The sequence below is a fragment of the Pelophylax lessonae genome (assembly GCF_965119305.1).
Source record: "Pelophylax lessonae genome assembly, chromosome: 10".
In the NCBI taxonomy this organism is placed as follows: Eukaryota; Metazoa; Chordata; class Amphibia; order Anura; family Ranidae; genus Pelophylax; species Pelophylax lessonae.
In genome coordinates, this window is record NC_138777.1 from 240352405 (window position 1) to 240377808 (window position 25404).

Consider the following 25404-nt stretch of genomic DNA (forward strand, 5'->3'; position numbering starts at 1 on the left):
CGCGCCATACAGCCGTCATTCTGCTATAGGCCGGGTGAGAAGGTGTTAATGCAGAACTCCAGGAATTATCTTTATTACATTTGGGCCAACTTGGCACAATATAACTTTCCATATCTTATATTGGGGGGGGGGGGGGGCTGGTGATGCTGAAAACGACCATAGTAGCCCACAGTACATACAGTAATAGCCATGATCCTTCGGGTCCTGCTTCCCCTCTGCACACTGGCCAAAGGGGGTCACTTGCTTGGCTCCGCCTCCATTCACAAAGTGCCTTGTATTTTTTTTTTTGCCATTCAATTATAAAAATCCTCGTGTTCAATGAAAACAAAACAAGGCATTACTAAAAACCAAGAAATCTCCCGCGCTAAAAGAAACCACAATATATTCAAAAGCTGCTGACACTATAATCCTGGTCAAGGAACATCAAAATATTAACACACAAATGCAGCGCTTAAGACCTCTTAAAAAATCCGATATGGAAATTAAAAACAATATTCCGAAAAAGAGTCCATAAATGTGCAAAAATGCATGCAGGAGAAGAATCCGCCACCGGAGGAAAGAGTTCACACTGACCCCTTACCCCAAAAGATGGACTACATGTGCAAGAGTAGTCAATAAAGCTTAGGCATATCTCACTCCAACTCTCCAGTGCTATGGCATCAAGGATCTTCAATAAAACGGCATATACCACCATATATACTGTATCTGACAAAAGTAAGTACACCCCTCACATTTTTGTAAATATTTTATTCTATCTTTTCATGTGACAACACTGAAGAAATGAGACTTTGCTACAATGTAAAGTAGTGAGTGTACAGCTTGTATAACAGTGTAAATTTACTGTCCCCTCAAAATAACTCAACACACAGCCATTAATGTCTAAACCGCTGGCAACAAAAGCCAGTACACCCCTAAGTGACAATGTCCAAATTGGGCTCAAAGTGTCAATATTTTGTGTGGCCACCATTATTTTCCAGCACTGCCTTAACCCTCTTGGGCATGGAGTTCACCAGAGCTTCACAGGTTGCCACTGGAGTCCTCTTCCTCTCCTCCATGATGACATCACAGAGCTGGTGGATGTTAGAGACCTTGCGCTCCTCCACCTTCCATTTGAGGATGCCCCACAGATGCTCAATAGGGTTTAGGTCTGGAGACATGCTTGGCCAGTCCATCACCTTTACCCTCAGCTTCTTTAGCAAGGCAGTGGTCATCTTGGAGGTGTTTGGGGTCGTTATGTTGGAATATTGCCCTGCCCCCCTAGTCTCTGAAGGGAGGGGATCATGCTCTGCTTCAGTATGTCACAGTACATGTTGGCATTCATGGTTCCCTCAATGATCTGTAGCTCCCCAGTGCCGGCAGCACTCATGCAGCCCCAGACCATGACACTCCCACCACCATGCTTGACTGTAGGAAGACACACTTGTCTTTGTACTCCTCACCTGGTTGCCCCCACACACGCCTGACACCATCTGAACCAAATAAGTTTATCTTGGTCTCATCAGAGCACAGGAGATGGTTCCAGTAATCCATGTCCTTAGTCTGCTTGTCTTCAGCAAATTGTTTGCCGGCTTTCTTGTCCATCATCTTTAGAAGAGGCTTCCTTCTGGGATGACAGCCATGCAGACCAATTTGATGCAGTGTGCGGTGTATGGTCTGAGCACTGACAGGTTGACCCCACACCCCTTCAACCTCTGCAGCAATGCTGGCAGCACTCATACGTCTATTTTCCAAAGACAACCTCTGGATATGACGCTGAGGAAGTGCACTCACTTTCTTTGGTGGACCATGGTGAGGCCTGTTCTGAGTGGAACCTGTCCTGTTAAACCGCTGTATGGTTTTGGCCACCGTGCTGCAGCTCAGTTTCAGGGTCTTGGCCATCTTCTTATAGCCTAGGTCATCGTTATATAGAGCAACAATTCTTTTTTCAGATCCTCAGAGAGTTCTTTGCCATGAGGTGCCATGTTGAACTTCCAGTGACCAGTATGAGAGAGTGAGAGCGATAACACCAAATTAACACACATGCCCCCCATTCACACCTGAGACCTTGTAACACTAACGAGTCACATGACACCAGGGAGGGAAAATGGCTAACTGGGTCCAATTTGGACATTTTCACTTAGGGGTCTACAAAGCCGATTCCAAAAAAGTTGGGACACTGTACAAATTGTGAATAAAAACAGAATGCAATGATGTGGAAATTTCAAATTTCAATATTTTAGTTGGAATACAACATAGATGACATCAAATGTTAAAACTGAGAAAATGTATAATTTTAAGGGGAAAATAAATTGATTTGAAATTTTATGGCATCAACACATCACAAAAAAGTTGGGACAAAGCCATGTTTACCACTGTGTGGCCTCCCCTCTTCTTTTTATAACAGTCTGCAAACATCTGGGGACTGAGGAGAAGTTGCTGAAGTTTAGGAATAGGAATGTTGTCCCATTCTTGTCTAATACAGGCTTCTAGTTGCTCAACTGTCTTAGGTCTTCTTTGTCGCATCTTCCTCTTTATGATGAGCCAAATGTTTTCTATGGGTGAAAGGTCTGGACTGCAGGCTGGCCATTTCAGTACCCGGATCCTTCTTCTACGCAGCCATGATGTTGTAATTGATGCAGTATGTGGTCTGGCATTGTCATGTTGGAAAATTCAAGGTCTTCCCTGAAAGAGACGACGTCTGGATGGGACATATGTTGTTCTAGAACTTGGATATACCTTTCAGCATTGATGGTTCCTTTCCAGATGTGTAAGCTGCCCATGCCACACGCACTCATGCAACCCCATACCATCAGAGATGCAGGATTCTGAACTGAACGCTGATAACAACTTGGGTTGTCCTTGTTCTCTTTAGTCCGGATGACATGGCGTCCCAGTTTTCCAAAAAGAACTTAAAATTTTGATTGGTCTGACCACAGAACAGTTTTCCACTTTGCCACAGACCATTATAAATGAGCCTTGGCCCAGAGAAAACGCCTGCGCTTCTGGATCATGTTTAGATTTGGCTTCTTTTTTGGCCTAAAGAGTTTTAGATGACAACGGTGAATGGCACGGTGGATTGTGTTCACCGACAATGTTTTCTGGAAGTATTCCTGAGCCCATGTTGTGATTTCCATTACAGTAGCATTCCTGTATGTGATGCAGTGCCGTCTAAGGGCCCGAAGATCACCGCCATCCAGTATGGTTTTCCGGCCTTGACCCTTACACACAGAGATTGTTCCAGATTCTCGGAATCTTTGGATGATATTATGCTCTGTAGATGATGAGAACTTCAAACTCTTTGCAATTTTCCTCTGAGAAACTCCTTTCTGATATTGCTCCGCTATTTCCCCCCCAGAATTGGGGGAATTGGTGATCCTCGGCCCATCCTGACTTCTGAAAGACACGGCCACTCTGAGAGACACGCCCACTCTGAGAGACACGCCCACTCTGAGAGACACGCCCACTCTGAGAGGCTCTTTTTATACCCAATCATGTTGCCAATTGACCTATTAAGTTGCAAATTTGTCCTCCAGCTGTTCCTTATATGTACATTTAACTTTTCCGGCCCCTTTTTGCTACCTGTCCCAACTTTTTTGAAATTGTGTAGCTCTCATGAAGTCCACAATGAGCCCCATATTTGGCATGACATTTCAAAATGTCTCACTTTCAACATTTGATATGTTATCTATATTATATTGTGAATAAAATATAAGATTATGAGAGTTGTAAATTATTCCATTCCTTTTTTACTCACAATTTGTACAGTGTCCCAACTTTTTTGGAATTGGGTTTGTATGATTATTATCAGACAGAACAGGAAGTAAGGGAAAACCTCACCAACAGCAAGAACTGGAAAACTCCTGCAGCCGGTATCATTCATGGTTATACCGCATTCACCGGGTAATACATACCTGAGACTCAGCCTTGCCCACAGCGATTACAACTGTTCTGGTGATTGCAAATCCTTGGCCCTCCTTGTCTGCTGCTCTGATCAATAAAGTAAATTTTGGGGTGAGCTGAAAAGAGAAAATAATCAGAGTAAAACATTTCTATGTAAGACATAAAAGACAAAAAAAGTTTGTGTTACCCCAACACCCCCCCCCTTGATATGTGTCTGCTGTAACATGTACAGGTATGAAGAAGTCTCCTGTTCTCTCCTCCCCTCCATCCCCCGCCCTCCTCGATATGTGTCTGCTGTACCATGTACACTTATGAAGAAGTCTCCTGTTCTCTCCCCCCCCCCATACCCCGCCCTCCTCGATATGTGTCTGCTGTAACATGTACAGGTATGAAGAAGTCTCCTGTTCTCTCCTCCCCTCCATCCCCCGCCCTCCTCGATATGTGTCTGCTGTACCATGTACTGGTATGAAGAAGTCTCCTGTTCTCTCCTCCCACCACCCCCCCCCCCTATATGTGTCTGCTGTACCATGTACACTTATGAAGAAGTCTCCTGTTCTCTCCTCCCCCCCATCCCCCGCCCTCCTCGATATGTGTCTGCTGTACCATGTACTGGTATGAGGAAGTCTCCTGTTCTCTCCTCCCCCCCATCCCCCGCCCTCCTCGATATGTGGCTGTTGTACCATGTACTGGTATGAAGAAGTCTCCTGTTCTCTCCTCCCACCACCCCCCCCCCCCCCCCCGATATGTGTCTGCTGTACCATGTACTGGTATGAGGAAGTCTCCTGTTCTCTTTGTATTGCTTCCTTTGTGTGAAATCCCTGGTAAATCTGCCAGTCTGCTTTCCTAATTTAACTGACCACACTAGGCATGAGAGCTCATCCATCCCAGCATAGTCTGTCACCTGGATGTGCTGAGAGAACAGCCTGCCTGTCCTCCAATGACCAAGACTTGTGCTGGCGCCCCCCCCCCCCCTACACAACCAATAACTGGGAAGATCAATGTATGGCTTTTTCTCTGGCCCCCTTCAGTCTCCACACCCACCTCCTATGCAGCGGAGAACAGAGGGAATGTGATCACTTAAAAAAAGAAAAAAAGGTATTAATAATGTTTTTATATCTATACACAAATGTTTTACCTTGTATTTCTATTTATAGTTTATAGTTGGGTGGGTTGTTTTACAAGGTGAGGGGTCACATATCTCTTAAAGGATCCCCGCACTCCCACACTAAACCACCCATCAGTTGTGCTCCATTTTACAGCCGATTGTCCATTGTGTGACCTGCAACCTGCCCCGGCCTTGTTTTTATCCAAGGAGAACTACTGGGAAAGGAGCGACTCACACCGCACCGTAGAGAACCCATCCCCCAACAACTACTTATGGCTGGAAGGAAATTCTAATATACAAATTACAACTTTCATTCTTTGCAGTGAATATTTCCATTGCCCATTCAGGACAAAGAAAAGGAGTCACCGGGTTCCCACCCTCCCCAGAAGCATGTCATTGCATTTCCTTACTCTCTTGGTGCTCCCATCAATAAAACCTGTGACAAAAACCTAGAACTTCCAGGTATGGGTGAGCATGTGACTCACTCCCCTCCCCCAAGAAAGAGATCTGGCTGTCTCATGATTGGCCCAGTGCAGTCACATGAGGCTGAGAAGGATTCCACAGCATCTGTGAGCTCTGACAATTCAGTTTAGAGCTTTCCTTGGGCATTCTTTCCCTGGTTCCAGCAGCTGAATGGAGAAGTTAGTAAAGGCTGCAGTTTTTAGTGTCATGGCTGACTGGTTCCCCTATATCCATGTGTCCATTCACCTAGCTTGTCTCTATTACCCTATATCCATGTGTTCATTCACCAAGCTTGTCTCTATTCCCCTATATCCATGTGTTCATTCACCAAGCTTGTCTCTATTCCCCTATATCCATGTGTTCATTCACCTAGCTTGTCTCTATTCCCCTATATCCATGTGTTCATTCACCTAGCTTGTCTCTATTCCCCTATATCCATGTGTTCATTCACCTAGCTTGTCTCTATTCCCCTATATCCATGTGTTCATTCACCTAGCTTGTCTCTATTCCCCTATATCAATGTTAACATTCACCCAGCTTGTCTCTATTCCCCTATATCCATGTATCCATTCATCTAGCTTGTCTCTATTCCACTATATCCATGAGTCCATTCACCTAGCTTGTCTCTATTCCCCTATATCCATGAGTCCATTCACCTAGCTTGTCTCTATTCCCCTATATCCATGAGTCCATTCACCTAGCTTGTCTCTATTCCCCTATATCCATGAGTCCATTCACCTAGCCTGTCCATATCCCCCTATATCTATGTAATCATTCACCTAGCTGGTCTCTATTCCCCTATTTCCATGTATCCATTCATCTAGCTTGTCTCTATTCCCCTATATCCATGTATTCATTCACCTAGCTTATCTCTATTCCCCTATATCCATGTATTAATTCACCTAGCTTGTCTCTATTCCCCTATATCCATTTATTCATTCATTCACCTAGCTTGTCCCTTTTCCCCTATATCCATGTATTCATTCACCTAGCTTGTCCTTATTCCACTAGATCCATGCAGGGCCAGATTAAGCCCTGGAAATAATTTCATACCAGCCTCATAGCATTATTATACCGGCTCAACAGCATAATGCCATTATTTTCTTCTTCATAAAAGGGGAAATCATCCATTTTAAAGCACATTTGACGAGTGTATTATATATAGATAAGACCAATATGAAAGCAGGAGGAGATGGTCAGAGGCTGCAGACACTGTACAGGAGGATGTATCAGAGGCTGAGGACAGGGTACAGGAGGATGTGTCACAGGCTGCGGACACGGTACAGGAGGAGATGGTCAGAAGCTGCGGACACGGTACAGGAGGAGATGGTCAGAGGCTGCAGACATGGTAGGAGGAGGACATGTCAGAGGCTGCAGACAACGATACAGAAGATGCAGAGGTTCCAGACATAGTAAAGGAGGACATGTCAGAGGCTGCAGACAACGATACAGAAGATGCAGAGGTTCCAGACATAGTAAAGGAGGACATGTCAGAGGCTGCAGACATGGTATAGGAGGACATGTCAGAGGCTGCAGACATGGTATAGGAGGACATGTCAGAGGCTGCGGACATGGTACAGGAGAGGTCAGATGCTGCGGACATAGTACAGGAGATGCGGGGGCTGTGGGCATTGCACGAGAGATGCAGAGGCTGCAGGCATGGTACAGGAGATGCAGAGGTTGTAAGCATGGTATAGGAGAGGCTGCAGACATGGTACTGGAGATGCAGGGGCTGGGGACATGGTACTGGAGATGCAGAGGCTGTGGGCACAGTACAGGAGACGCAGAGGCTGCAGACATTGTACAGGAGGAGGCAGCGGGAATGTTACAGGAGATGCAGAGGCTGTGGGCATGGTACAGGAGATGTCAGTTGCTGCGGACATCGTACAGGAGATGCAGAGGCTGCAGGAATGGTACAGGAGATGCAAGGGCTGGGGACATGGTACAGGATATGCAGGGGCTGGGGACATGGTACAGGAGATGCAGAGGCTGCAGACATGGTACAGGAGGAGATGTCAGAGACTGCAGGCATGGTACAGGAGATGCAGGGGCTGCGGACATTGTACAGGAGATGCAGGGGCTGCGGGCATGGTACAGGAGATGCAGAGGCTGCAGATATAGTATAGGAGATGCAGAAGCTGCAGACATGGTACAGGAGATGCAGAGGCTGTGGGCATGGTAAAGGAGATGTCAGAGGCTGCAGATATAGTACAGGAGATGCAGAGGCTGCAGACATGGTACAGGAGATCCAGAGGCTGTGGGCATGGTACAGGAGATGTCAGAGGCTACAGAGGAGTCTTACCGGGCTATGATGAGGTGCACGCCTCTTCCGGACGGAACACTACTGCTGCCTTAAGTTTAAAAAAGACGCCGCCTGGCGCCATTACGTCACTGCGCATGCGCCCGCCTGCCCGAGAATGGCCGAGCGCAAACGGGCTATGCATTGTGCAGTTGACATGACGGCCCAGGCCCGGCCACAGCCATATTTTTTATTTTAAAGGGCGCTGCTGCCCTCAAAGCAGCCCCAGGGCAGGCAACTTTGTCGGCCTCCCAGGAAATTGTTCGGTATCCCCGTAGGCAAGTCCGGCCCTGTATCCATGTATTCATTCACCTAGCTTGTCTCTAATCCCTCTATGCCCATGTGTTCATTCACCTAGCTTGTCCCTATTCCCATGTATTCATTCACCTAGCTTGTCCCTATTCCCCTATGTCCATGTGTTCTTTCACCTAGCTTGTCCCTATTCCCATGTATTCATTCACCTAGCTTGTCCTTATTCCCCTATGTCCATGTATTCAGTCACCTAGCTTGTCCCTATTCCCCCATGGCCATGTATTTATTCACCTAGCTTGTCCCTCTCCCCTATATCCATGTATTCATTCACCTATATTTCCCCTATTCCCTCATGTCTATGTATTCATTCACCTAGCTTGTCTGTTTTCCACTATGTCCATGTAGTCATTCACCTAGCTTGTTCCTTTTCACTAAAAGGACAGACAATTTCCTTTCGGTCACACAGCATCCAGTCTATGCCTTTCCATCCCCTCTGCGATGCATCACAAATGTAGGAGTGCTAAAGTGACGAAAACACATCTCTTCCAGCCTGGTGAGATCTCTCTTAATAGCTCTGCCTGTTTGTGTCTGTGTCATATCTAATTACTATGTAGCTCTCACCTGCACCAGCACTAGACTAAGACACCCAGGGATTGTGGGATATATAGTTTCTTTACAGGAAGTGTCAGTTCTGAGATTCCTATCAGCATGCACGGAGTACTGCAGCACAGTGCCGTGTGCTGTTTCTCCCTCCCCCTAGTCTGAGCTCTGCTGTGTTAGGACTGCAAGAAGCTGAGGCCAAATCAATTTCAGGCACAGCTTTAAGTCGTCATATTTAGCAATGTTAATACATCACCGCTTTACTCAAATCATAAAAAGTAACAAACCTGGTGGGTCAATCTTTCTGCATTAACAGAGATGACCCCGGTATCAGCGGCAATGGCAAACGCATTGACGGGCTCTTTGGGTGTTTGTTGGCTGATGGAATAGCGTATTCTCCCATTATTAGTCTCTATAGTGTCATCCAAATCACTCGCTGAGATCGTCATCACAGATGTCCCTGGAAGAATCAATCCAAATGTTATTTCTATTGTCAGCATAATCACCAAGATAATCACCCTCAGAACTAATCGTTATCCAATCATCACCCTCAGAACTAATCATTATCCAATCATCACCCTCAGAACTAATAATTATCTAATCATCACCCTCAGAACTAATCAATATCCAATCATTACCCTCAGAACTAATCAATATCCAATCATTATTCACAGAACTATCATCTCAGCTGCTGACTTTTCTTTGACTTTATAAGCTTTTAAAACAGTTAATGAATGCTGCCACCTTGTGGCCAGGTGTTGTGTAACAAGTATTAATACATTGCAAACTTCACATTTGGAATTGGTTTTGTTAAAACAAAAGCATTTCCATAGACACACCCATGGGGGCTGTCCCACTGGTCCAATACCCCTTCTGCAATAGCCATCTCAACTCAGTTTGTCTTCTGCCTAGTTCAGGAGTAGTCAGGCTTCCCTGTGCTGGGGCTCCAGTCTCAGCCTTCTTCTTCTATTTTATGATTTTATTTTCTGAAAATGTCATTTTTTCTTTGCTTTTCTGGCTGTTTATTTTGTCAGCTTTTAGTTAGTCGGATCTTCGGATGAAGATGGAGTTTGCGGAGCTGGGAATCGGACTGGTCGTCCTGGTTATCCAGGACAGAGGATCAGATGGAATCCCTGCCCGCCATCGAGCGTTTCGCAGGCTATGTGTTCGCCCTGGCCTCGCAAACGACCCATCCCTGTCCCCAGGGATGCAGCCTTGTGAGGTGGCTACCTCACCGGACACATGCACGGTTCGTCAAATCGCAAATCGGACGCAATTTCCGGTCTACGCCTTAGCGACACGTCACTTCCGGTGCAGTGGAACGCACGCCGTAACCACGGAGCGTCCAAGCGGCACCAAACAATCAGGAAGGACGAGACCTTTTGTACTACATGCCTGATAATAGCTACGAAACGTGAGTTTTGATTTTAGAATTTGCACAATAAAACTTTCTCAATCGGATTTACACTATTGTGAGCATCCTTTCTCCATTTACATGCATCGGGGTATTTGTATCATTGGAGGCATACCTGTCTTGGAGAAGTGTGGCAGCTGGTTCCTTACTAGGACATAAGCTCTGTCGACCCTTTTAGCTGTATAGCGTAGGGGTCATTTCTGTCCGGTAAGTGAATACCCAAAGGGGGAGGACTGGCACCTCTTCACTGCACCGAAACGATTGCATGATTGTGCACTTTCTTCTTGGCACTCCTGCACTTTCGTGGGACCCATTTGGGACTGTTTTACAACTATCCATCTATTGGAAATCTTATTGAACTATTTTATCTGGACTGGCACTTTACTCTATATATTGATTTTATTATTAATACGTTTTCTACACTTAAGCCTTTTTGCACATTTTTGCAATATTGCACGGTGCACTTTTAAGAGCTCTACATAGTAGATAACCCTTTTTTGTGTATTATTCACATTCAATACTGTTTTGCGCTGAGTTTACATATTATTTGCATTTGAGAATTTTGGGTAGCACCATTATTTATGAACAGCTGCATTTCGGTTTTAATTTCACTTATTATTGATATTATGCAACTTAGTTAACCTTATATCCATCACCTCTTGTTTTTTCTTTGCGCTGTATTTGCACTGCACTTTAGTCACTGCATTATGTTTTAATAAACGAGAACTCATTTCTCCTGTATTCCATTTTCATATATGGCCAAAAACTCTGGACAAATGTACCCCCAGAAGAAGACTTTCAGGTGAAACGCGTAGGGGTTTGGAGTACATATATCCTAATATACTCGAGTATTGTTATGCAAATATCCTCTGTGAACAATTTTTTGTACTCTGTGCACTTTTAATGTTTGCTGTATTGACAGTACCTTTGTTCTCAATATTAGTATAACATATTGTCTTTTTATGTGTGTTGAATAATAAAGATTATATTTTTTATATACTTTTTTGCATCCACACCTTCTATCATACCCCTTTGGTACCGCAACTTCCCTTTCCCCGCTTGCTAAATCTCTCTGGGATTACATTTTTTGTCTGTACTTTGGGCTAGATATCACAATTTGTATTTTTAGAGTGGAGCAGAGCAGTTTTTCTCTAGCCGCTTGCCGACCGCTGCAAGTAGATATACTGCGGAGTTCAGCCCCGGCCAAGCAAAGTGACGTATATATACGTCACTAGCCTGTGACCGGTTTGTGAGCCAATAGTGGGCGAGCGCGCACCCGCCCTGGCTCGTTCACTGGAGAGTCCGCGCGTGTGACCGGCGGACCCGATGTCTGCCAGTCACACTACGATCGTCGGTAGAGCGGGAGAAAGGCGGGCGGCTAATGTAAACAAAGCCGCCTGTCATTCTCCCCTGTGTAAAAATGGAGATCAGACGGTTCTACTATGTAGTACATATTCTACTACTATGTAGAACCATTGATCTCTGTTTTTACAATAGGAGACCTGTCCCACTACAGTTAGAAACACGCCCCTAGGACACACTTAACCCCTCCCTCTCCAATACAGTTAACCCCTTCCCTGCCAGTGTAATTTTTACAGTAACAGTGCATATATACTGCAGTAATGTCACTGGTAACCCCAAAAGTGCCAAAAATGTCAGTCAGGGGTCCGATCTGTCCGCCGCAATGTCGCAGTGCCGCAAAAAAAATTGCAGATTGCCACCATTACTTTCCCTTAGTTAGTAAACGCGATAACTTTTGCGCAAACCAATCAAAATACGCTTTTTGCAATTTTTTTTACCAAACATATGTAGCATAAAACAAATTGGCCGAAAATTTTAAAAAATTTTGATTTTTACATTTTTTTGGGGGAATTTCATATAAAAAAATGTGAAAAATATTGTTATTTTTGCAAAATTTACGCTCTTTTTTTGCTTATAGCGCATGATCAAAAAAGCGCAGAGGTGATCAAATACCACCAAAAGAAAGCTCTGTTTGTGGGAAAAAAGGGCGTGAAATTAGTTTAGGTACAGCGTCGCACGACCGCGCAATTGTCCGTTAAAGTCACGCAGTAAAAAATCACAAAAAAAAACCCTGGTCAGGAAGGGGGTAAAATCTTCCGGGGCTTAAGTGGCTAGTGGACCTGACCTTGTTTTGTAATGCAGTTCACCACAAAGAACATGTGTGTTGCCGTTACTGTATCAGAGCAAAAAAGATGCCTTTAAATATGAACAGCACAACAGGAAACCCTCCGGGCAGGTGCGGACGTACAGGGGTCGCCATGGCAACCGGGCCCCATGCTGCAGGGGGCCTGAAAGGGCCCCCTGTATGTATAGAGAGGAGGAGCGGCAAGCGCAGCTGAGACCGAGCTCCCCGATCCTCCCGAGGGAGCTGATCTCACATTGGAAAGTGAAAGCACAGTGTGTGCTGTGCTCTCTGCCTCCCCCTACTGTGCAATATCCAGCAGGAAGTTACAGGTACAGTCCTCTGCCGTTTTTAAAAAGGCTTTCTGTATATGTGTGTGTGTGCATGTATGTGTGTGTTCATATGTGTGTGTGTGTGTGTGTGTTTATATGTATGTGTGTGTTTATATGTGTGGGCATATGTGCATTTACTGTATATATGTATGTGTGTGTGTATGTGTGTGTGTGTTTATATGTGTGTGGATATATGTATGTGTGCTTATATATTTATATATGTGTATGCTTATATATATATATATATATATATATATATATATATATATATATGTGTGTGTGTGTGTGTGTGTGTGTATATGTGCTTATATATGAGTATGTATATGTGTGTGTATGTGTGTTTATGTGTGTGTGTGCACATTACTTTTAATCCTGACCCCCTATATGTGTACAATCAGAAGTATATATATTTTTTTTACAGCTTGTTCATAGTACCAGCAAGAAAATGCCATTCCTCTGAAAAGCGATCCATGCTCATATCGCTTTTCAGAGGCATTTGACAGGCAGTGAAAAGGCAATATGTTGCCTCCTCACCTCCTGTTTTAACCCCTTAATGCATCATCACTATGCTGTAACTGTGTACAATGCACACAATTGCGGGGTGGTGGTAGTGCAGCCCCATTCACCTGGGGGTATACCAGCCACAGCATGTGTCCACCCCCAACTGCTGTCTCTGCAGCCACAGGGTGAACAGCTGGGGTTGGTAAAAACACAATTAAAGCGTGTGGTTTTACCACCCCTCAACCTCACATGTGAACAGGCCCTTGGTTCACATCTGTGCAGCTGCGTGCTGTGTATAGGGGGGCAGCAAATTCATTTCAGTGGGCCGCCCCACAGAAACACAGGGAAAAAAATTCCATTATTTTTTTTTTTTTATTGTGCTGCTGCAAAAATGCACCATGTTTGCCAATGTGTAGGGGTACCATTAAGAATGAATGACACCCCTGCATGTTTGTCTGCGTGTCCGGAACACGTGCAGTTTTGCACTTATTCTGTGACACTGAGTAATGTGAACCATGCCTTAGACGGGGGTCCTCCAGACTGAGAATACTTTCAAGATGCCCTGACTGGAGAAACACCGGCATAGAGGAACCCGTCTCTCCATTTTCCTCCTGCAGCCGCTGAATGCCTGGGGGAGGGAGAGGAGGAGAAGAGGGGGGAAATGAAGAGATTCCTTTATATGCAGCTACCTCCACAGCTCCTCCTATGCAGCTTCTTTCTGCTGCCCCCCCCTCATCCCTACAGCTCTGCAAGGTTCCCCCTTCCCCTCTCCCACCGGCTGCTTCAGAGAATCTGTCAGGATGAAGCCTTTTCTGAATGGAGAGTCAGCAATCCATACAGATCACTGACTCTGTCTATTCATAACTGAGACATAGTAAACTGTATTTACAATGCTTCAGTATGTGAATGAATGGGGAGCTCTGTACAGAGCTATTCCTATCCATTTATTCTGTGCAGCTGAGGCTTCAGAGAAGGAGATGGAAAGCTGGGTCTCAAAGGTGGAATATCAGGGGTCTGTTTAGACTCCTGATATTTCACCAAAGCCCCCCAATGGGGCTCCTAAAAAATTGAAAAAAATATAAAAAAAAAAATAATATTGTAAAAAAAAAAAAAAATGAATAAAGCAAATGGTAGAAAAATGTAAATAAAATAAAAAACTACTGACACCAATGGCAGAACTACCACACAAACATCGCACTTGCGACCGACCCTGGCGTTCCGCCACCAGGCTGGGAGGGAAGGGCCCCGTCCGGGGGCTCTTTATGGTTTCTTGCATCGGGGCCCTAAAGGTTCTAGTTACGCATCTGCCTCTGGGGTTGCGGGCCGAGGGAGGATAGCGTCTGCTCTACTCCAATTTGATTTGTAGAGCTATCAAGGTACCAAGTTTCAAATCTGCCTTTATAAGATTGCACTTATAACTGACTATTGTACTTAATTACCTTTGTATTATCCGACATGACACTGGAAACTGTTTGTTTTAGTATTACACTCTGTTTGCTTTTGTACTTGAAATTTAATAAAAATTTTATTGAATGAAAAATATGAACAGCACCGTGCACCGTGATTCATATGTTACTTTACTTTGCAGTAATCTGAGTTTCACATTACAGTACATCGAAGCATAATACATGTAAATGGGCCATTAGTGATTTTAAAGAAACATTTCCCATTCATAAATCACAAATACTTGAGTTGCTATGTCTATTTTAGTGATTTTTTTTATAGCATAAAAGTATGAAATAACATTTTTAAGACCACATTCTTCCTCTATTCATAAGATAATGAACTTGTTGGACTGGTTCATAAAGCTCAGGCAATGGGAAGTGATGTTGGCAGGAAGTAGGGGGGAGGAAAAACAGCATAAGAAAAGGGAAGGTCTGTGCCAGTACTGCATGTAAATATTGGACGTCTTCTGGACCCTGTGGAGAAGTCTGGCTGGAACATCACCTGGTCAGATAAGAACACTTACCCTTTGGGGATCCCTCTGTCACAAAGCCCTCAGATATGGTCCCTGTGAAGAATGGCCAATTGTCATTCTGATCGATCACTTTAACTATGAATGTCATTGGCTCTTCCACGTTGGTTCCAGTCTCTGACAAAGCTCTCACCTCCAGCTAAAAGACAAATATTAACAGAATTATTTTTACATCTTCCAAACATTCCGAAATGTCTGTCATTGGTCACTTTTTTCAAGTTGCACTGAAAGATCTGGCAGAGATTGCCACAACGCTGCTTCAGGAAACACGGCCGGGGGGGGGGGCGTCCCCTCCCGCTCCTTGTAATGGCAGCCGAGTGCTTTTCTCAGCCACATCGATTGTCATTACAAGACAGCCGATCGTAAGCTATGGACGCCAGTACCGGGGTGATGCCTCTAGCTGCAGCATTACTCCGGTACAAGACTTTCCCGAAATATTGGCAATATCGGTGACCTCTGGGCCGATTCTGATATATTGGGGAAAGTGCAGATCGGCCCCAGATATATCGGCTCTGCCGATAATCGGTCGATCCCTAATATAGACCATTGGTTGGTCTTATCCCCCATGTGAGGGCACATGGGGGGAGGGGATTATCAGTAATGTATGTGGATGATTGGAGCACACAGTGGTGAACACTAATTATGGAAGAAGTCGTTTGGATATGTGAATACAAGTCGTCTGTTTTTTATGAAAGATTGAGCATATGCAAGCAAATTCCTACCAAAGGACTCTTTATGGACTGATACATTGTTTATTTTGTTATTCATGGTTTGATATGATATGCTGATTCTGAAAATTGCTATGCAAACAGATTTAACCACTTAAGCCCCGGAAGATTTTACCCCCTTCCTGACCAGGGCCTATTTTGCGATTCGGCGCTGCGTGATTTTAACGGACAATTGCGCGGTCGTGCGACGCTGTACCTAAACAAATTTGACGTGCTTTTTTTCCCACAAACAGAGCTTTCTTTTGGTGGTATTTGATCACCTGTGCGTTTTTTTGATCACGCGCTATAAACAAAAAAAGAGCGACAATTTTGCAAAAATAACAATATTTTTCACATTTTTTTATATGAAATCCCCCCCCCCCCCCCCCCAAAATGTAAAAATCAAAATTTTTTACCATTTTTGGCCAATTTGTTTTCTGCTACATATGTTTGCTAAAAAAAATAGCAATAAGCGTATTTTGATTGGTTTGCGCAAAAGTTATCGCGTTTACTAACTAAGGGAAAGATTTTTGTCATTTTTGTTGTTTTTTTTTTAACGAGTAATGGCGGCATAGGGCTTGCTCTGAGAATAACTGACATAGGGCTTGCTCTGAGAATCCTGATTTAAGGGGGAACACTAAGAACTCTGATGTACGGAGAGCAGTGTTAATTTTGGCAGCAAATTTCGATTAAGTTTTAGTTTTAGTCTTTTGACTAAACTGTCATTTTAGTTTTAGTCGTATTTCAGTCATCTGAATGGTTTTAGATTTAGTCATATTTTAGTCGAATAAAATCTCATACATTTTAGTCAACCACAAATCGAACGGGTTTAGGTAAATTGCAATGCAAATATTTAAACGTTTCTCTAGAATTTCCAAATTAATTATATACTCCTGGAGAAAAATAAAATGGAATAATATGTTATTATTTATGGTATGAAGATTTGACCGCGCGCTACAGACACAGATTCAGCCATTGTGATATAAAACGTCTTTTTAAATAAAACCGAGTTTCATAAACAAAGAAAAATATTGCTTTTTGACAAACAGGAGTGCAACTTTAAAATACAAAAACCCCAAAAATCTGTAATTCTATTGGCTGTGATGTCATCGCACATATTACCTGAATATATTACCAACATTAATTATTAAGAAAAAATATTTAAAAAAAGCCTTTTTCTTAATTTTTCTCTTTCAGCAGCTCAGTAGACGCCTCTTACTTATGCTCATGTGGTGGTGCAATGAGGGCAATCCATGTTTAAACATTAATGTGCGATTATTACCAGGGCCGTGCAGAGACCTTTGGAGGGGCAGGGCTGCTGTTAGAAATCGCGGGGCCCCGTACAGACTACCTGGCAGGGCCCCCCCCAAGAAATTGTTGAAGATATATTTAGCTAAAATTACAACAAAATCACTATTATCAGACACAAATATAACATAACTCACATAATTCCTGCTAAATCTAAAAAATAAAACTATGTTAAATAAAAAAGAAGATGAGATAAGAAAAATATACAGGCTGGGCAGTTGGAGCTCAGTGATCAGAGAGAGAGAAACAAAGTTACAAATAAACTCCTGAGCAGAGATAAGTGCTGGGAGGGGGGCCCACACAAGGGAGGGGGATTAGTGAGGGACGACTGTCTCTTTCTCAACAGATAAAAGCTGATAGCAGGGAGGGGGACAGATCAGATTCAGGTGCTGGAGGAAGATTTCTGTATTTGTTGTCCATCACTAATCCCCCTCCCTGTGTGGGCCCCCCTGTGTGCCCATGCCCCCTACATGAGGGCTGGTGGTCCCCCCCTATCAGCGGCCCTGGCTCTAAGCATAAAAGGGGCACATGGAACAGAGCTATAAATAGGGCAGGTACAGGGGGTGATCAGAGGATGCAGACATGGTGCAGGGGGTGATCAGAGGATGCAGACATGGTGGAGGGGGCGATCAGAGGGGGTAATCAGAGGATGCGGACACGATGCAGGGGGTGATCAGAGGATGCGGACATGGTGCAGGGGGTGATCAGAGGATGCGGACATGGTGCAGGGGGTGATCAGAGGATGCGGACATGGTGCAGGGGGTGATCAGAGGATGCAGACATGGTGCAGGGGGTGATCAGAGGATGCAGACATGGTGCAGGGGGTGATCAGAGGATGCGGACATGGTGCAGGGGGTGATCAGAGGATGCAGACATGGTGCAGGGGGTGATCAGAGGATGCAGACATGGTGCAGGGGGTGATCAGAGGATGCGGACATGGTGCAGGGGGTGATCAGAGGATGCGGACACGGTGCAGGGGGTGATCAGAGGATGCGGACATGGTGCAGGGGGTGATCAGAGGATGCAGACATGGTGCAGGGGGTGATCAGAGGGGGTGATCAGAGGATGCGGACATGGTGCAGGGGGTGATCAGAGGATGCAGACATGGTGCAGGGGGCGATCAGAGGGGGTAATCAGAGGATGCGGACACAGTGCTGGGGGTGATCAGAGGATGCGGACATGGTGCAGGGGGTGATCAGAGGGGGTGATCAGAGGATGCGGACATGGTGCAGGGGGTGATCAGAGGATGCAGACATGGTGCAGGGGGTGATCAGAGGGGGTGATCAGAGCATGCGGACATGGTGCAGGGGGTGATCAGAGGATGCAGACATGGTGCAGGGGGTGATCAGAGGATGCAGACATGGTGCAGGGGGTGATCAGAGGATGCGGACATGGTGCAGGGGGTGATCAGAGGATGCAGACATGGTGCAGGGGGGGATCAGAGGATGCGGACATGGTGCAGGGGGTGATCAGAGGATGCGGACATGGTGCAGGGGGTGATCAGAGGATGCGGACATGGTGCAGGGGGTGATCAGAGGATGCGGACATGGTGCAGGGGGTGATCAGAGGATGCGGACATGGTGCAGGGGATGATCAGAGGATGCGGACAGGGGGGTGATCAGAGGATGCGGACATGGTGCAGGTGATCAAATACCACCAAAATAAAGCTCTATTTGTGGGAAAAAAAAGGACATCAATTTTATTTGTGTCCAGCGTCGCACTACCACGCAATTGTCCGTTAAATTAACGCAGTGCCGAATCACAAAATAGGGCTTGGTCAGGAAGGGGGCAAATCCTTCCGGTCTTAAAGTGGTTAAGTACCGTAGTTTGTCGCCATTCCATGAGCGTGAGCAATTTTAAGCCATGAAATTTATATATCTATCGATTTACATAACATCATCTTTCACATTATACAAACAATGGAGGCTAATTTTACTGGTTTCGTTTTTTTTTCTTAATTCTGAAGAAGTAACAGCCAATCATGTGTCCTCACCTTGTACTTATCAATAACCTCCCTGTCCAGAGGTCGGGTAACTGTAAGGAATCCGGTGGTGGCATCAATGGTGAAAGTCCCAACTGGGTCCTTGTCGGCCCCTTCTCCACTTAGGGAGTATTTTATATTCTTGATTTTTGTGCTCTGAGACGTACGAATCTGAGAAATGAGAATATGATACAATATTATTAAACGCACTGCACAGATGTTGGTGCGCCCAGAGGGATATTGTAGAATAAGATACGTGTGCGGCCACCTTTAATTACATTGCCCTTCCCACACTGATACCCCAAGGCTGGAAGCGCACAATTCTCTAAAAGGTCTTCCTATGCTGCAGCATTATCTTCCTCACTGAAAATTTGGAGGGTGGTCCACATATTTTTGACACGACTATGTTTTAGGATAAACTGGCCTTTCTGTTGTTCTGTCCTCGTAGCTCCGCCACCCCTTACCTTACATAGTTACATAGTTACATAGTTACATAGTTACATAGTAGGTGAGGGTTAGGTGTTAGGGTTACATATAGTTACATAGTTACATAGTTGGTGAGGTTGAATAAAGACAATAGTCCATCCAGTTCCCCCTGTGTAGGTGTGTGTGGCTGTAATCATCTCTCATACCCCTGAATGTTCTGATCCTTGAGATGTAAGTCTAAGAGTCTTTTGAAAGCCCCCATACTACCCGCAGAAACCACCTCTTGTGGTAGAGAATTCCACAATCTTGTAGCCCTAACAGTAAAGAACCCCCCACGTTGCCTGAGGTTAAAACGCTTCTCCTCTAATCGCATTGTATGTCCTCAAGCAATCCCTTCGAATAAACAGCTTTATTCTAAGCTGAGATCCCCATTAAGATATTTATAAATTGCTATCATGTCCCCCCTCAGACGTCTCTTCTCACCTGGACAACGCGTTTAGGAAATGGACCTCTATCATTCTCAGGGATTGCCACAGGAGGGATCGCCCAATCTCTCTTCTGCCTCTTCAGCAAATGGGATGTTTCCTGTAAGAAATAAACATTAATATAAGGCGGGGTTCACACTTTCTGCGGCCGCTCGCAGCAGGGGGTCCGGTGCGTCTCCTCAAGTGACTTAGTCTGCTACATCTGTTTATACTCCTCTTCAGTCACTCAAGACATAATCTCTCATGCAGAGAGCTATTGTTGCTCTGAATTTTGCAGAACAGGCTGGCTTTTATCCTTGGGGTTCCGCTGTCTGAACCCACTTTGTCGGTTACTGTCGTGTTAATGTGCTATGGTGCCGATGTACCAATCGGCCTGGCTTTACTCGTGCATTTAAACTTTGATTTCAGTCTGCTTATCTTTTCTCTAAAGGGCAATGTGTGCCGTTCTTCTACATCTGCTGAGAGCTCTCATACAAGGTAATCTGTGCCAGTGAAGATGAGGTCTCACATAGGAAGAGCAGGGGGACCCAAAAAACAACAGCGGCTCCTGCAGGGGTAGCGCTACATTCTCATGTCTAGGGTGAGCAGCCACTTTGAAAATAAATGTCTTAAGCAGGCCATAGATGATGCAATTCGTTGAAAGAAGATGGGAGGGGTGAGTACTGCACAGTTTAAATTACATATAGATGACTTAGGGGTGGATTTACTAAAGGAAAATAGACTGTGCACTCTGCAAGTAAATGAGGAGAAACTCTACTGACTTCCACCATCCAATCATGTGCATATTATTTTCCTTGCATGTGATTGGTAACACTAATCCTCATTTACTAAGGTCTCGGGCAACTGCACTTGCAGAGTGCACCGTCTATTTGCCTGTAGTAAATCAACCCCATAGAGCAGGGTTAATTAATTAAAATTCAAGGAGGTCCGGTGGCTAAAATTTTCTTTGGGCCGAGGTCCGAATCTGAAGTCTGTGCTATGACTCAGAAAGATGGGCAAAACAAAATGTGCCCATCAGCGTTGCTCTTAACATAAAATATGCCCATTTGAGTGCCCCCCTAACATAAAATGTGCCCATCAGCGTGCCCCCTAACATAAAATGTGCCCATCAGAGTGCCCTCTAACATAAAATGTGCCCATCAGAGTGCCCTCTAACATAAAATGTGCCCATCAGAGTGCCCCTAACATAAAATGTGCCCATCAGCGTGCCCCCTAACATAAAATGTGCCCATCAGCGTGCCCCCTAACATAAAATGTGCCCATCAGAGTGCCCTCTAACATAAAATGTGCCCATCAGCGTGCCCCCTAACATAAAATGTGTCCATCAGCGTGACCCTTAGCATAAAATTTGCCCATCAGCGTGCCCCCTAACATAAAATGTGCCCATCAGCGTGCCCCCTAACATAAAATGTGCCCATCAGAGTGCCCTCTAACATAAAATGTGCCCATCAGAGTGCCCTCTAACATAAAATGTGCCCATCAGCGTGCCCCCTAACATAAAATGTGCCCATCAGAGTGCCCTCTAACATAAAATGTGCCCATCAGCGTGCCCCCTAACATAAAATGTGCCCATCAGAGTGCCCCTAACATAAAATGTGCCCATCAGCGTGCCCCCTAACATAAAATGTGTCCATCAGCGTGACCCTTAGCATAAAATTTGCCCATCAGCGTGCCCCCTAACATAAAATGTGCCCATCAGCGTGCCCCCTAACATAAAATGTGCCCATCAGAGTGCCCCTAACATAAAATGTGCCCATCAGCGTGCCCCCTAACATAAAATGTGCCCATCAGCGTGCCCCCTAACATAAAATGTGCCCATCAGAGTGCCCCCTAACATAAAATGTGCCCATCAGAGTGCCCCTAACATAAAATGTGCCCATCAGCGTGCCCCCTAACATAAAATGTGTCCATCAGCGTGACCCTTAGCATAAAATTTGCCCATCAGCGTGCCCCCTAACATAAAATGTGCCCATCAGCGTGCCCCCTAACATAAAATGTGCCCATCAGAGTGCCCCCTAACATAAAATGTGCCCATCAGCGTGCCCCCTAATATAAAATGTGCCCATCAGAGTGCCCTTAACATAAAATGTGCCCCCTAACATAAAATTTGCCCATCAGCGTGACCCTTAGCATAAAAATTGCCCATCAGCGTGACCTTTAACATAAAATAAGGGGAACGCTGATGGGCACATTTTATGTTAGGGGGCACTCTAATGGGCACAAATGTGCCCATCTGTGTGCCCCTTAACAAAATATGCCCATCAGTCTGCATTTTATAAAAATAAACAACCCCCTAAAAAAATGTGCCCCACATACCTTTGGGAGCAGAAAATGTCAGAGGCAGGAGCCGCGAATATCAGGGGGGCGGGGCGTGCATGTGATGTCACGCCCCAGCTCGCAGCTAGGCTGAGTGTGAGTCAGGAGCCGCAGTTAGGAGCAGGGGGGCGGGGCGCGCACGTGACGTCACGCCCCAACTCGTGGCCGACTGGCAGGGAGGCGAAGAACAAAGCAGGGGGCGGGGTGCACACATGGGATGTCACTGGTTGCTGGGACACCCGCGGTCCCAGCAAACCAATGACTATTTACAGTGGCGGCCTGACGGGTCCGGGCGGAAGCATCGTGCGGGCCACTCCTGGACTGAGGGCCGCCATTTAATGACGGCCGCCATAGAGCCTTACTAAAGCCGGCCATACATCAAAATTCACCCGTTCCCTGTCTATGGTGTCCACTTCTGAAGTTAGGCGGGACTCTTATGGGGACCCTGATGTTAGGGAGGATTCTGATTTATGGTAGGACTCTGATGGGGACCTTGATATAAGAGGGAACTCTGATGGGAACTGCGATATAAAATGAAGCCTTTGTACTGAAAAGTTTGGACACCCCGGGTCTAATACAACAGTAATTACACATTCTATATGGACCACACTTGTATTTTTTAATGCAGGGACTTTCCGCCAGGCAGATCCATCAATGCTGTCTGCAAACATCGGAAAGTAGTAAAATGAACGGATTGTAATCTGCAAACTAAAGAAAAAAATCCTAAAAATAGCCACGCCGGGGGTTGGGCTTTAAAGATTAACATACTTGAAAAAATCGTCCTTCAACCTTTTCCAGTCTATGGAGTTAACATGTAAATGGTGGCCTCAGCCTTGCACCACTCCACACACCACGGGGGGGGGACAGGACATGGCACGTGGAGTGGTGCAATGCTGAGGCCAACTTATTCATGTAAACCCCATAGACTGGATATGGTAGAATGGTGATATTTTTCACCTTCCCCCCATTCCTAAGTACCAGCGGGACCACAGTGCCTTGAAAAAGTATTCACACCCCCTGAAATTTAAAACATTTTCTCATGTTACAACCAAAAAGGTAAATGTATTTTATTGGGATTTTATGTGATAAACCGACACAAAGTGTCCATAATTGTGAAGTGGAAGGAAAATGATAAATGATACAAATAAATCTGTGAAAAGTGTGGCTGCATTTGTATTCACCCCCCCCCCCCCGAGTCTTTTTGGGGATGTCTCTACCAGCTTTGCACATCTAGAGAGGACATTTCTGCCCATTCTTCTCTGCAGAATATCTCATCTCTGTCAGATTGGATGGAGAGCGTCTGTGAACAGCAATTTTCAAGTCTTGTCACAGATTCTCAATGTGATTTAGGTCTGGACTGTGACTGGGCCATTCGAACACATGAAACCATTCCATTGTAGCTCTGGCTGGATGTTTCCGGTCGTTGTCCTGCTGGAAGGTGAACCTCCGCCCCAGTCTCAAGTCTTTTCTTCTAAAATTGTCCTGTATTTGGCTCCATCCATCTTCCCATCAACTCTGACCAGCTTCCCTGTCCGTGCTGGAGAAAACCATCCCCACACCATGATGCTGCCACCACCATGTTTCACAGTGGGGATGGTGTGTTTAGGGGGATGGGCAGTGTTAGTTTTACGCCACACATGGACCAAAAAGTTGAATTTTGGTCTCCTCTGAGCAGAGCTCCTCCCCCCACATGTTTGCTCCTCCCCCACATGGCTTCTCCCAATCTGCAAACAGGACTTCTTATGGCTTTCTTCCACCAATGGTTTTCTTCTTCTCACTCTTCCATAAAGGGCAGATTTGTGGAGCGCACGACTAATAGTTGTCCTGTGGACAGATTCTCCCACCTGAGCTGTGGATCTCTGCAGCTCCTCCAGAGTTCCCATGAGCCTCTTGGCTGCTTCTCTGATGAATGCTCTCCTTGCCCGGCCGGTCAGTTTAGGTGGACGGCCATGTCTTGGTAGGGGGGCCCGGCCGGTCAGTTTAGGTGGATGGCCATGTCTTGGTAGGGGCCCGGCCGGTCAGTTTAGGCGGATGGCCATGTCTTGGTAGGGGCCCGGCCGGTCAGTTTAGGTGGATGGCCATGTCTTGGTAGGGGTAAGACCGGTCAGTTTAGGTGGACGGCCATGTCTTGGTAGGGGCCCGGCCGGTCAGTTTAGGTGGACGGCCATGTCTTGGTAGGGGCCTGGCCGGTCAGTTTAGGTGGAGGGCCATGTCTTGGTAGGGGCCCGGCCGGTCAGTTTAGGTGGAGGGCCATGTCTTGGTAGGGGCCCGGCCGGTCAGTTTAGGTGGACGGCCATGTCTTGGTAGGGGTAAGACCGGTCAGTTTAGGTGGACAGCCATGTCTTGGTAGGGTTGCAGTTGTGTCATACTCTTTCCATTTTCCCATGATGGATATTGATCAGCGCTCTGTGAGATGGTCAAAGCTTGGGAGATTTTATAACCTAACCCTGCTTTACACTTCTCCACAACTTTATCCCTGACCTGTCTGCTGTGTTCCTTGGCCTTCATGATGCTGTTTGTTCACTGAGATTCTCTAACAAACCTCTGAGGGCTTCACAGAACAGCTGTATTTATACTGAGATTAAATGACACACAGGTGGAATCTATTTACTAATTAGGGGACTTCTGAAGGGAATTGGTTCCTCTAGATTTTAGTTAGGGGTATCAGAGTAAAGGGGGGTGAATACAAATGCAGCCACACTTTTCACAGATTTATTTGTATCATTTATCATTTTCCTTCCACTTCACAATTATGGCCACTTTGTGTCGTCTATCACCTAAAATCCCAATAAAATACATTTACATTTTTGTTTGTAACATGAGAAAATGTGGAGAATTCCAAGGGGTGTGAATACTTTTTCATGGCACTGTACTCCCTTTTCGGGTACAAATATTAGCTTTAAAGAAAAACTTTGGTTTCTCCTCTGATTTTTCCCCTCCACTTACCTGACATGCAGGGTTGTCTAGGATTCAGATACTCCCCGACGCAGTAGATCCAGCACTGTCCGCCGCACTCTGCTGATCAGGTGCAGTAGGCGGATCCCGTGCCGCCATCTTGGTCCATCTTGATAACCACATTCCCTACTCCTGCATATGTGAGGAAGAATCCCAGGAGGCCGAGGCAGCGGGAGATCGGCAAGAATGGTGACGGGTGAGCGGGTGGGGTGAAGGTCTGTTTTAAATAAGGCCAAATACCAACTGGAGAGTCAGAGTTCCCCT

At 45.5% G+C, this 25404-nt stretch overlaps 1 protein-coding gene across 1 annotated transcript in view; it reads right to left on the reverse strand.

Annotated features, from left to right (window-relative positions):
- The window catches only part of LOC309565703 (cadherin-1-like), a 54392-nt gene that overhangs the window by 12721 nt on the left and 16267 nt on the right, over positions 1 to 25404 (reverse strand). The window contains exons 4-8 of the mRNA XM_082270676.1: positions 19868 to 19969; positions 18971 to 19129; positions 14957 to 15101; positions 8885 to 9057; positions 3891 to 3995 (exon numbers count right to left, since the gene is read on the reverse strand). Of these exons, the coding sequence (XP_082126802.1) occupies positions 3891 to 3995; positions 8885 to 9057; positions 14957 to 15101; positions 18971 to 19129; positions 19868 to 19969 (684 nt within the window). The remainder of the gene's footprint in view (positions 1 to 3890; positions 3996 to 8884; positions 9058 to 14956; positions 15102 to 18970; positions 19130 to 19867; positions 19970 to 25404) is intronic.